Below are 13,547 nucleotides of genomic sequence, written 5' to 3'. Positions count from 1 at the left end.
AATTGTTGTCCCTTCGTTGTGTCCTAATCCTAAGAATTCTTTGGAAAGATCTTTGCATTCTTTGGATGTGGTAAGAGCTTTGAAATATTATGTTGAAGCTACTAAAGATTTCAGAAAGACTTCTAGTCTATTTGTTATCTTTTCTGGTCCTAAGAAAGGTCAGAAAGCTTCTGCTATTTCTTTGGCTTCTTGGTTAAAACTTTTGATTCATCATGCTTATGTGGAGTCGGGTAAATCCCCGCCTCAGAGGATTACGGCTCATTCTACTAGGTCAGTTTCTACTTCCTGGGCTTTTAAGAATGAAGCTTCTGTTGATCAGATTTGCAAAGCAGCAACTTGGTCTTCTTTGCATACTTTTACTAAATTCTACCATTTTGATGTTTTCTCTTCTTCAGAAGCAGTTTTTGGTAGAAAAGTTCTTCAGGCAGCTGTTTCAGTTTGATTCTTCTGGTTATAATTTCAGTTTTTTTCATTATAAGAATAAAACTTTTTGATTTGGGTTGTGGATTCTTTTTTCAGCAGAATTGGCTGTCTTTATTTTTATCCCTCCCTCTCTAGTGACTCTTGCGTGGAGTTCCACATCTTGGGTATTTGCTATCCCATACGTCACTAGCTCATGGACTCTTGCCAATTACATGAAAGAAAACATAATTTATGTAAGAACTTACCTGATAAATTAATTTCTTTCATATTGGCAATAGTCCATGAGACCCACCATTTTTATGGTGGTTATGATTTTTTTGTATAAAGCACAATTATTCCAATTCCTTGTTGATGCTTTCGCTCCTTTCTTATCACCCCACTTCTTGGCTATTCGTTAAACTGAATTGTGGGTGTGGTGGGGGGTGTATTTATAGGCATTTTGAGGTTTGGGAAACTTTGCCCCTCCTGGTAGGAATGTATATCCCATACGTCACTAGCTCATGGACTCTTGCCAATATGAAAGAAATGAATTTATCAGGTAAGTTCTTACATAAATTATGTTTTTTTTCATCTGGTGATGTAGTGGATGGAACCCTGCAATGTGTGCACGATCAGCAAGTATGGGCATATGCCACTGCTGATTGAACACCATCATTCATGTTTGGAAGACAGTAGTAACAGTAAAAAAAATATATGTATTAAAAATAGATCAAAAGTATAAAACACATGTACATTACAATAATATCAATCACATAGTAAGCATTTAATCAGTTCTGTTTTTTTAAATGACTATAATATTCTTTAAAATTGACCTAGATTTAGCAGAGACAATCTAACAATCTTCAGCACTACTATATTAAGCAGGGTATGTAGTACAAAGCTGTGGATTCTTAAGATTTGATTTCCTAAGAAACAGCTCCTACATTCAGAACATTAAAATGTTTTTTTTCTACCATGAACTTTCTGATGTTTAGTAAGTTGTATTTTCTGAATAAAACATTTCCCACAGTCAATACATGAAAATGGCTTCTCTCCTGTATGTATTTTCTGATGAGTAATAAGGTGTGATTTCAGAGTAAAATTTTTCCCACATTCAAAACATGAAAATTCTTTCTCTCCTGTATGAGTTTTCTGATGTCTAATAAGGTCGGATTTAAGAAAAAAAGATTTTTCACAGTCAGCACACGAAAATGCTTTGTTTCCTGTATGAATTTTCTGATGACCAATAAGGTATGATTTCAGAGTAAAACATTTCCCACATTCAGGACATAAAAATGCTGCTTTCTCATCTTTATGAATATTTTGGTGCTTAATAAGACTTGATTTCTGGGTGAAACTTTTCCCACATTCAGAACATGAAAATGCCTTTTTTCCTGTATGAATTTTCTGATGAGTAGAAAGATTTGATTTCCTGGAAAAACATTTCCCACATTCGGAACATATAATTGCCGCTTCTCCTGTATGAGTTTTCTCATGTGTAATAAGATAAGATCTGAGAGTAAAACATTTTCCACATTCAGAACACGAAAATCCTTTCTCCCGTGTGTGAATTTTCTGATGTCTAAGAAGATTTGATTTTTTGTTAAAACATTTCCCACATTCAGAACATACATTTTCCACAAGGTTTATTTGAGTTTGATAAAGTTTTAAAGAAATATCAACACTCTGACCATGAGTAGGATAGCTGCAGTTTGTGAAGCTACCTGTTGAAAAGAAATACAATGGGAATAATGTTATTTATTAATTACATAGTTATTTTATCTTGAGAACATGTTAGCTGTTCTGAATTACAAAGGGGAACTTGCTGTGACCCCCTACACCTTTCTACAGCCTCCATGCTAAGGCTTAAAGGGACATTGTACACTAGATTTTTTTTCTCACATAAATGTTTTGTAGATAATCCATTTATATAGTCCATCTGGGGTGTTTTTGTAACAATGTATAGTTTTGCTTATTTTTAATAACATTGTGCTGATTTTCAGACTCCTAACCAAGCCCCATAGTGTTAAATGTATACATCATTTACAGACTCATGCTGGCTCCTGTCTATGGTATCTGTCTTTTCATACACTGTGTGCACAATTATTAGGCAAGTGAGTATTTTGACCAAATCATAATTTTTATGCATATTGACCAACTCCAAGCTGTATAAACTTGAATGCTTTGGATTTAAGCATATCAGGTGATGTGTATTTCTGTAATGAGGAAGGGTGTGGATTTAGGAGATCAACACCCTATATCAAGGTGTGCATAATTATTATGCAGCTTCTTTTCCTCTGACTCTGAAAAGTCAAAAATGGTAAAAAGTCTTTCAGAGGGATGCAGCACTCTTGAAATTGCTAAGATATTGAGGCGTGATCACAGAACCATCAAACGTTTTGTTGCAAATAGTCAACAGGGTCGCAAGAAACATGTTGAGAAAAAAAAAGACACAAATTAACTGCCAAAGATTTGAGAAAAATGAGACATGAAGCTACCAGGAACCCATTATCCTCCAGTGCTGTCAAATTCCAGAAATGCTACCTACCTGGAGTGCCCAGACGTACAAGGTGTTCAGTGCTCAGAGACATGGCCAAGGTAAGGAAGGCTGAAACCCGACCACCAATGAACAATAAACATAAGTTGAAACTTTAAGACTGGGCCAAGAAATATCTGAAGACAGATTTTTCAAAGGTTTTATGGACTGATGAGATGAGTGACTCTTGACGGACCAGATGGATGGGCCTGTGGCTGGATCAGTAACGGGCACAGAGCTCCACTTCAACCCAGACGCAAGCAAGGTGGAGATGGGGTACTGGTATGGGCTCATATTATTAAAGATGAGCTAGTTGGACCTTTTCGGGTTGAAGATGGACTCAAAATCAACTCCCAAACCTACTGCCAGTTTTTAGAAGAAACTTTCTTCAAGCAGTGGTACAGGAAAAAGTCTGCATCTTTCAAGAAGACCATAATATTTATGCAGGACAATGCTCCATTGCATGCATCAAAGAACTCCACTGCGTGGCTATCCAGTAAAGGCCTTAAAGATGAAAATAATGACATGGCCCCCTTCCTCACCTGATCAAAACCCTATTGAGAACTTCCGGGCCCTTCTAAAATGGGAGATTTACGATGAAGGAAAACAGTACACCTCTCTGACAGGCTGTGGTTGCTGCTGTACAAAAAGTTGATTGTCAACAGTTCAAGAAAATGACAGACTCCATGGATGGAAGGCTTATGACTGTTATTGAAAAGAACGGTGGCTATATTGGTCACTGATTTTTTTTGGGGAAATGTCAGAAATGTTTATTTGTAAATTTTGAGTTGTTTGTTTATAATTCTCACTTTAAAAGATGAAAATAAACAAGTGAGATGGGAAAATTTTCGTTTAATTTAGTTGCATAATAATTCTGTACACTAATAGTTGCTCAATAGATACATAGATATTCTCCTAAGAAAGCCAAAACCTCACTTTTACTTTCTTAAATATTCAGGTTTGAGGTTTATTAACATTTTGGATTGACCGAGAGCACTGTAGTTGTTCAATAATGAAACTAATCCCCAAAACATAAATTATGTTTACCTGATAATTTTCTTTTCTTCAGATGGAAAGAGTCCACAGCTGCATTCAGTACTTTTGATAAATAAGAACCTGGCCACCAGGAGGAGGCAAAGACACCCCAGCCAAAGTCTTAAATACTCCTCCCACTTCCCTCATTCCCCAGTCATTCTGCCGAGGAACAAGGAACAGTAGAAGAAAAGGGAGAAAAGGTGCCAGAAGAATAAACATAAGAGACGCCCCACAGACACAAATACGGGTGGGGAGCTGTGGACTCTTTCCATCTGAAGAAAGGAAATTATCAGGTAAGCATAATTCTATCTCCAAAGAGAGGAGGAGATAGAATAAAAGAATTACACCGTAGAGAGGCATTCTGGATCTTCAAAATGGAGACCAGATATCCTAATGGTTTTAATTCTTCCTTTGATATTATAAACCATTGGGAATCTTAACTCACTGTTGTATCTTTCTCATTTTCTGAAAAAAAATTGAATTACTTGTTGTACTCTATTAAAGATAGAATAGTTTGACATGAAAGCTAGGATAGAATAATTTGACATGAAAGTTAGGAAACTTTGTAATCAAAATGTAGTGTAAAAGTAAACCCTCATAAAATGAACATTATAATGCTGGCACAATTTTATGCCAATCATGTATAGATAAAAACGTCATGAATATGAGCACTAGTACTTTAAAATAAGCCTTACAACAGAGCTCTATTTATTCTTGGTTAATAGAGCCTAATGTTAAACTAAATATATAATTCTGTGATTGAGCACTGGCCCTTTAAGATACATTCAACAGTATAGATTAGTGTAGTTGAGGTATAAAAACTCTTAAAGCAATTAAGATCTGATCCCATGTTTTATACAAAGAGAAATATGGTCCCTTTTAAACAAAGAATTTTATAATATCAATTCAACCAAAAATATATGATAAGCTGAATATGTTAGAATAAAACATCTACTGCAGGGGTTTGATTTTTTACTTAGGTATATGTATTTTTATAATAAAAACTATGTCTTATCTATCACTTATATTAGTGATACAAACTAGACAGTAACAAGAATACCCTGTTGTGCTTCAGAGAGAAAAATCTTAAAAAGTCCGATAATATAAATCTGAATAACCGGATAATAAACATATGTTACAAACTGCTAGTTCTTACTATGTATAGCTGTAAATATTGCTTTCTTCTGTTCTCTATGTGATATATATTAATTCAACAAATATCACTGGAAGCTAAAAGCTAGAATTAAAATTTTGTTTAAATATGTTGCTGGAATGTTATAGCAATAATAGTGACCTAAATGAACTTACCCCCTATGACATCCAAGATCTAGATTTGTCAGTAATGAGATCCAATAATCAAGTGTGAGCTTTTTAATCTAATTAAGTAACACCTATAAAGGTGTGCATGTTACCTTCCCCCAATTATCTTTGAGTACGGGGAAACCCGAAACGCGTCCTTTGGCTAGGGATGTGACAGCTCTTTGTTTCAGTGTGTTGTTAGCCCGTACTGCTTTTTTTGTGTGTTATAACATGTCTTTTAAGAAAATAAATTAATTGTGTTTTACTGAGCCGCCCTAGCATTTTCATTTGTATCCTCAATATTGCTTCTTTGAACCTGGCTATTGGGCTTGTAATCCACATAGTAACTTTAAAGATTACTTCAACTAGACCGGAAGTACTGACGGACCGGCTTCCAGCTGAAGCGTGACACCCTGGAGTGATTGGCAGAGCGGCCAAAAGGCTTTAATTCTTCACGGAGGAATCTGGCAAGTGGAGGTATGTCGGACATACGGAAAGAGTAAAACACTGAGGAAGTGTGATCCCAGAGTGGGTTTCGTGATCGCTATCTTGATACGAGTTCAGCTGACGAGAGATATGTAAGTGTCCTTCTGTTTATTATCCTACACACCAATATCTACTATGCTGAGATATAGCCGTGAACACTATTGACTGGAACTTATCCTGATATGAACTGGTGCTTTACATACACACACGTTTTTTGCTTGTTTGTAAGCATAATTTATGTTTTTCTTCATAAATGGAAAGAGTCCACAGCTGCATTCATTACTTTTGGGAAAACAATACCCAAGTTATAGAGGACACTGAATGTGAGAACGGGAGGGTAGATATGCGGCCCATTCTAAGGGCACCAGGCCTGAAAACCCCAACCAAACCCCGCTTCATCAAAGCCGGGCAAAAAAACTATAAGGAAAAGGCCCCAAGGACACTGACCCGCAGATAGTCCGGAAGCCTAACTAGGGACCGCAAGCAAACACACTGAGCCAACACTCCTCCAGGAGAACCGTCGCCCAGCAGTCGGTCCCCACACAACCCTTTACTCTCAAAAGTACCAAAATCCCCAAATGGGAGAGGACAAGGGGGAGCCATAGGGATACCCAAAAAGTACAGCAAGATCCAAAAAGGATCCAATACACCTAGCCGGACCAGTCCAAGCAACGGCAGATCTGAGGCAGGGGCATCAAAAAGGAGCCCCAAGACTGGCCCCCAAGGGGGCGGAAGAATGGACACAGCCACTTCACCTAGAGACAATCAAGCAGGCGTTAGACCCAAGGAGATCTATCGAAGCCATGAAGTCTCAATGCAAAGCCAGCAGCTCCCCACATAGAAAGGAACAACTCAAAGAGTAGACCAATCCCCAAACCGGAGAAAAACATAATTTATGTAAGAACTTACCTGATAAATTCATTTCTTTCATATTGGCAAGAGTCCATGAGCTAGTGAAGTATGGGATATACAATCCTACCAGGAGGGGCAAAGTTTCCAAAACCTCAAAATGCCTATAAATACACCCCTCACCACACCCACACTTCTGTTTAACGAATAGCCAAGTAGTGGGGTGATAAAGAAAGGAGTAAAAAGCATCAACAAAGGAATTTGGAAATAATTGTGCTTTATACAAAAAATCATAACCACCATAAAAAGGGTGGGTCTCATGGACTCTTGCCAATATGAAACAGGTAAGTTCTTACATAAATTATGTTTTCTTTCATGTAATTGGCAAGAGTCCATGAGCTAGTGACGTATGGAATAGTATTACCCAAGATGTGGAACTCCACAGAAGAGTCACCTAGAGGGAGTGATAAAATAATAACAGACATTTTCCACTGAAAAAAATTAATCCACAACCCAAAATATAAGTTTATTCTGATAATGAAAAGAAAAAAACTTAAACATAAGCATAGGAATCAAACTGAAACAGCTGCCTGAAAATCTTTTCTACCAACAACTGCTTCCGAAGAAGCAAATACATAAAAATGGTAGAATTTAGCAAATGTATGCAAAGAAGACAAGGTTGCTGCTTCGCAAATCTGATCAACTGAAGATTCATTCTTAAAAGCCCACGAAGTGGAGACTGATCTAGTAGAATGAGCTGTAATTCTCTGAGACGGGGCCTGACCCGACTCCAAATAAATCTGATTAATCAAAAACTTTAACCAAGATGCCAAGGAAATGGCAGAAGCCTTATCACTTTTCCTAGAACCAGAAAAGATAACAAATAGACTAGAAGTCTTCCTGAAATCTTTAGTAGCTTCAACATAATATTTCAAAGCTCTTACCACATCCAAAGAATGCAAGGTTCTCTCCAAAGAATTCTTAGAATTAGGAAACAAAGAAGGGACAACAAATTCTCTATTAATGTTGTTAGAATTCACAACCTTAGGTAGAAATTTAAATGAAGTTCGCAAAACTGCCTTATCCTGATGGAAAATCAGAAAAGGAGATTCACAAGAAAGAGCAGATAATTCGGAAACTCTTCTAGCAGAAGAGATGGCCAAAAGGAACAAAACTTTCCAAGAACGTAGTTTAATGTCCAAAGAATGCATAGGCTCAAACGAAGGAGCCTGTAATGCCTTCAAAACCAAATTAAGACTCCAAGGAGGAGAGATTGATTTAATGACAGGCTTAATACGGACCAAAGCCTGTAAAAACCAGTGAATATCAGGAAGCTTAGCAATCTTTCTGTGAAATAAAACAGAAAGAGCAGAGATTTGTCCCTTCAAGGAACTTGCAGACAAACACTTATGCAAACCATCCAGAAGAAACTGTAAACTTCTAGGAATTCTAAAAGAATGCCAGGAGAATTTATGAGAACACCATGAAATATAAGTCTTCCAAACTTGATAATAAATCTTCCTAGAAACAGATTTACGAGCTTGTAACATAGTATTAATCACTGAGTCAGAGAAACCTCTATGACTAAGCACTAGGCGTTCAATTTCCATACCTTCAAATTTAATGATTTAGATCCTGATGGAAAAATGTACCTTAAGACAGAAGGTCTGGTCTTAATGGAAGTGGCCAAGGTTGGCAACTGGACATCCGAACAAGATCCGCATACTAGAACCTGTGAGGCAATGCTGGAGCTAACAGCAACACAAACAACTGTTCCATGATGATCTTGGAAATCACTCTTGGAAGAAGAACCAGAGGCAGGAAGATATAAGCAGGTTGGTAACACCAAGGAACTGCTAACGCATCCACCGCTTCCGCCTGAGGATCCCTGGACCTGGACAGGTACCTGGGTAGTTTATTGTTTAGATGGAAAGCCATCAGATCTATTTCTGGAATACCCCACATCTGAACAATCAGAGAAAACACATCTGGATGGAGCGACCACTCCCCCGAATGTAAAGTCTGATGGCTGAGATAATCCGCTTCCCAATTGTCTATACCTGGGATATGAACCACAGAAATTAGACAGGAGCTGGATTCCGCCCAAACAACTATCCGAGACACTTCTTTCATAGCTTGGGGACTGTGAGTCCCACCCTGATGATTGACATATGCCACAGTTGTGATATTGTCTGTCTGAAAACAAATGAACAGTTCTCTCCTCAACAGAGGCCAAACCTGAAGAGCCCTGAAAATAGCACGGAGTTCTAAAATATTGATTGGTAACCTCGCTTCTTGAGATTTCCAAACCCCTGTGCTGTCAGAGATTCACAGACAGCTCCCCAACCTGAAAGACTTGCATCTGTTGTGTATCACAGTCCAGGTTGGACAAACAAAAGAGGCCCCTTGAACTATACGATGATGATCTAACCACAAAGTCAGAGAGAGTCGAACATTGGGATTTAAGGATATTAATTGTGATATCTTTGTATAATCCCTGCACCATTGGTTCAGCATACAAAGCTGGAGAGGTCTCATATGAAAACGAGCAAAGGGAATCGCGTCCGATGCTGCAGTCATGAGACCTAAAACTTCCATGCACATAGCTACTGAAGGGAATGATTGAGACTGAAGGTTCAGACAAGCTGAAACCAATTTAAATCGTCTCTTGTCTGTTAGAGACAGAGTCATGGACACTGAATCTATCTGGAAACCTAAAAAGGTGACCCTTGTCTGAGGAATCAAATAACTTTTTGGTAAATTGATCCTCCAACCATGTCTTTGAAGAAACAACACTAGTTGATACGTGTGAGATTCTGCAAAATGTAAAGACTGAGCTAGTACCAAGATATCATCCAAATAAGGAAACACTGCAATACCCCGTTCTCTGATTACAGAGAGTAGGGCACGAGAACTTTTGAAAAGATTCTTGGAGCTGTCGCTAGGCCAAATGGAAGAGCGACAAATTGGTAATGCTTGTCTAGAAAAGAGAATCTCAGAGACTGATAGTGGTCTAGATGAATCGGAATATGAAGATATGCAATCTGTAAGTCTATTGTTGACATATAATGCCCTTGCTGAACAAAAGGCAAAATAGTCCTTATAGTCACCATTTTGAAAGTTGGCACTCTTACATAACGATTAAAGATTTTCAGATCCAGAACTGGCCTGAATTTTCTTCCTTTGGGACAATGAATAGATTTGAATAAAACCCCAGACCCTGATCCTGAAATGGAACTGGTATGATTACCCCTGAAAACTCCAGGTCTGAAACACACTTCAGAAAAGCCTGAGCCTTTACTGGATTCGCTGGGATGCGTGAGAGAAAAACATATTCTCACAGGAGGTTTTACTCTGAAACCTTTTCTGTACCCTTGATAGACAATACTCTGAATCCATTGATTTTGGACAGAATCTGCCCAAATGTTTTGGAAGAATCTTAATCTGCCCCCTACCAGCTGAGCTGGAATGAGGGCCGCACCTTCATGCAGACTTGGGGGCTGGCTTTGATTTCTTAAACGGTTTGGATTTACTCCAACTTGAAGAAGGTTTCCAATTGGAACCAGATTCTTTGGGGGAAGGATTAGGTTTCTGTTCCTTATTTTGTTGAAAGGAACGAAAATGGTTAGAAGCTTTAGATTTACCCTTAGGTCTTTTATCCTGAGGTAAAAAAACTCCCTTCCTCCCAGTGACAGTTGAAATAATCGAATCCAACTGAGAACCAAATAACTTATTACCTTGGAAATAAAGAGATAGTAATCTAGACTTAGATACCATGTCATCATTCCAATATTTGAGCCACAAAGCTCTTCTAGCTAAAATAGCTAAAGACATAGATTTAACATCAATTTTGATGATATCAAAAATGGCATCACAGATAAAATGATTAGCATGCTGAAGCAAGCGAACAATGCTAGACAAATCAGGATCCGTTTCCTGTTGTGCTAAGCTTTCCAACCAAAAAGTTGATGCAGCTGCAACATCAGCCATAAAAATGGCAGGCCTGAGAAGATAACCAGAATATAAATAAGCTTTCCTTAGATAAGATTCAAGTTTCCTATCTAAAGGGTCTTTAAAAGAAGTACTATCTTCCATAGGAATAGTAGTACGTTTAGCAAGAGTAGAAATAGCCCCATCAACTTTGGGGATCTTTTCCCAAAACTCCAATCTAACTGCTGGCAAAGGATACAATTTTTTAACCTTGAAGAAGGAATAAAAGAAGTACCAGGCCTATTCCATTCCTTAGAAATCATATCAGAAATAGCATCAGGAACTGGAAAAACCTCTGGAGTAACCACAGGAGGCTTATAAACAGAATTTAAACGTTACTAGTTTTAATATCGAGAGGACTAGTTTCCACAATATCCATTGTAATCAACACCTCTTTTAACAAGGAACAAATATACTCCATTTTAAATAAATAAATAGATTTGTCAGTATCAATATCTGAGGAAGGATCTTCTAAATTAGATAGATCCTCATCAGAGGAGGATAATTCAGTATGTTGTCGATCATTTGAAAATTCATCAACTTTATGAGAAGTTTTAAAAGACCTTTTATGTTTATTAAAAGGCGGGATGGCAGACAAAGCCTTCTGAATCGCATCAGCAATAAAATCTTTTATATTCACAGGTATATCATGTACATTGGATGTTGAAGGAATAACAGGCATTGTACTATTACTGATGGACACATTCTCTGCATGTAAAAGCTTATCATGACAACTATTACATACCACAGCTGGAGATATAATCTCCACAAATTTACAACAAATGCACTTAGCTTTGGTAGAACTGTTATCATGCAGCAGGGTTCCAACACTGGTTTCTGAGACAGGATCAGATTGAGACATCTTGCAAATGTAAGATAAAAAACAAGATATAAAGCAAAATTATCAATTTCCTTATATGGCAGTTTCAGTAATGGGAAACAAATGCAAACAGCATAGCCCAAGTATGACGCACAATGCAAACTGAAATATTTTTGGCGCTAACAACATCCGGAAATTACACACTCGCGACATTGAAGACACAACCTTGTGCAAGTAACTCGGCATCAACTAAGATGCCGGAAATGACGAATTTGCGTCATCAGACGTACCTTCGTGCCCAAAAAATTATCGCGCCAAGAATGACGCAATAAACTTTGGCATTTTGCGCCCTCGCGAGCCTAATTTTGTCCGCAAAAATTAATGAAAAAGCAGTCAATTGAGAAAAGACTTTTTTTCCCAAATATGAAACTGATAGTCTGCAAAGGGAATATACATAAACCTGACTCATGGCAAATATAAGTACAATACTATATTTAGAACTATATTAATGCATAAAGTGCCAAACCATAGCTGAGATTGTCTTAAGTAATGAAAACATACTGACCGAAAGACACCCATCCACATACAGCAGATAGCCTGAAACAGTTATCAGTAGAGGTAATGGAATATGAGATTATATTGTTGATCTCAATAAGGGAGGTAGGAGATGAATCTCTACGACCGATAACAGAGAACCTATGAAAAAGATGTCCCTCGAGGAAAACCATTGCATTCAATAGGTGATACTCCCTTCACATCCCTCTGACATTCACTGTACTCTGAGAGGAATCGGGCTTCAAAATGCTGAGAAGCACATATCGACATAGGATCTAAGCATAAACTTACTTCACCACCTCCATAGGAGGCAAAGTTTGTAAAACTGAATTGTGGGTGTGGTGAGGGGTGTATTTATAGACATTTTGAGGTTTGGGAAACTTTGCCCCTCCTGGTAGGATTGTATATCCCATATGTCACTAGCTCATGGACTCTTGCCAATTACATAAAAGAAAAATCTGTTTCAACCTCCCGAGCACAGGAGAGGCCCCTAAAAAAAAAAAAAGGAACCACACCTCCATAAGGAGGACAACGAGCCCCCTGAAGAGGAGAGCATCAATAAACACCTGCCCATAAGACAGGAAGTCACAGGAAGAACCGAGAACACAAGGCCACGTCACTGACGAACACGGAAGAACCCCTTAAAACACCATTGTGCTAACACACATACCAGGCGCAAGAGTAACAGCTGAGCAACTGCAAACCTTTCCGCTTGCTAGGCAGGAAGCCCACCATCAGGTTACATCAGTAAGCTGTCCCAAGGGAACTGTATCGTCCGGTACAAGACAAGCCCCAAGGAGAAAATCTGGCCAAGTTGTAAAACAGAACAGCCAGAACAAGGGCTAAGCCCAAGTCCCCCGGAAACTGGAACCCCCAGGCCAATCCTAGTATCATAAGGTCCAGTAACATCCCACAGCGGGATCCACAAAGTGAAAACGCTGAGTAAAACCCTCCACAACCGGGAGAATCAGGACAAGAAGCCTGGGCCCCATAAATCCCTCGTCTGATATGAAAAACAGACCTCCCAGGGAAAAATCCAGATTAACACGGATGTCAAGAGCAAGAAGCCCTTGCAAGTCCCGACCCAATGGGAAGAGACCACCACTTGTAGGAGCCCAACACTCCAAAAGAGATAAGGCCTCCCAAGGCCATATAAGGACGCTAGAGCTAAAAGATGTCCAAGCAACATGAAGATGATTGTGCTTGAAAAACGTGACTAATCCCCCTTAAGGGACTCAAGGCGTTGCTCATTTTATCAACCTCGAAAGGAGGAAGGGCTGAGTAGACCTCGCCGGGGATTGAACTTGCAACCCTCGGTTTGCTACCTGCAGAGTAACCACAGAGCATTAGTATGGTGAGCTAGCCACAAGCTCCAGGCACAAGGGGAACAGTGAGGACAAGTCACTCAAACAGAGTAACAGCAAGTCTCCGCATCACCTCAGATACGAGGTCAGAGGACAATAAAACATGGGTTTGGATGCCACATGGATGGCAAAACCTGAACCATATAAGCGGAAAGCCACTGGGACCTCTTCTACCCAAGAAGGAGATGCAGAGCATTCCCAACACCGGGGA

At 38.8% G+C, this 13,547-nt stretch overlaps 1 protein-coding gene across 1 annotated transcript in view; it reads right to left on the bottom strand.

Moving 5' to 3' along the window:
* Positions 1-1,098: 1,098 nt before the first annotated feature.
* Positions 1,099-13,547, bottom strand: part of LOC128655679 (zinc finger protein OZF-like) — a 43,833-nt gene continuing 31,384 nt past the window's right edge. The window contains exon 9 of the mRNA XM_053709261.1: positions 1,099-2,126. Coding sequence (XP_053565236.1) covers positions 1,357-2,126 — 770 coding nt within the window. The 3' untranslated portion in view covers positions 1,099-1,356. The remainder of the gene's footprint in view (positions 2,127-13,547) is intronic.

The sequence above is a fragment of the Bombina bombina genome, chromosome 4 (assembly GCF_027579735.1).
Source record: "Bombina bombina isolate aBomBom1 chromosome 4, aBomBom1.pri, whole genome shotgun sequence".
Lineage (NCBI taxonomy): Eukaryota > Metazoa > Chordata > Amphibia > Anura > Bombinatoridae > Bombina > Bombina bombina.
This window is presented reverse-complemented; position numbering and strand designations above follow the sequence as displayed.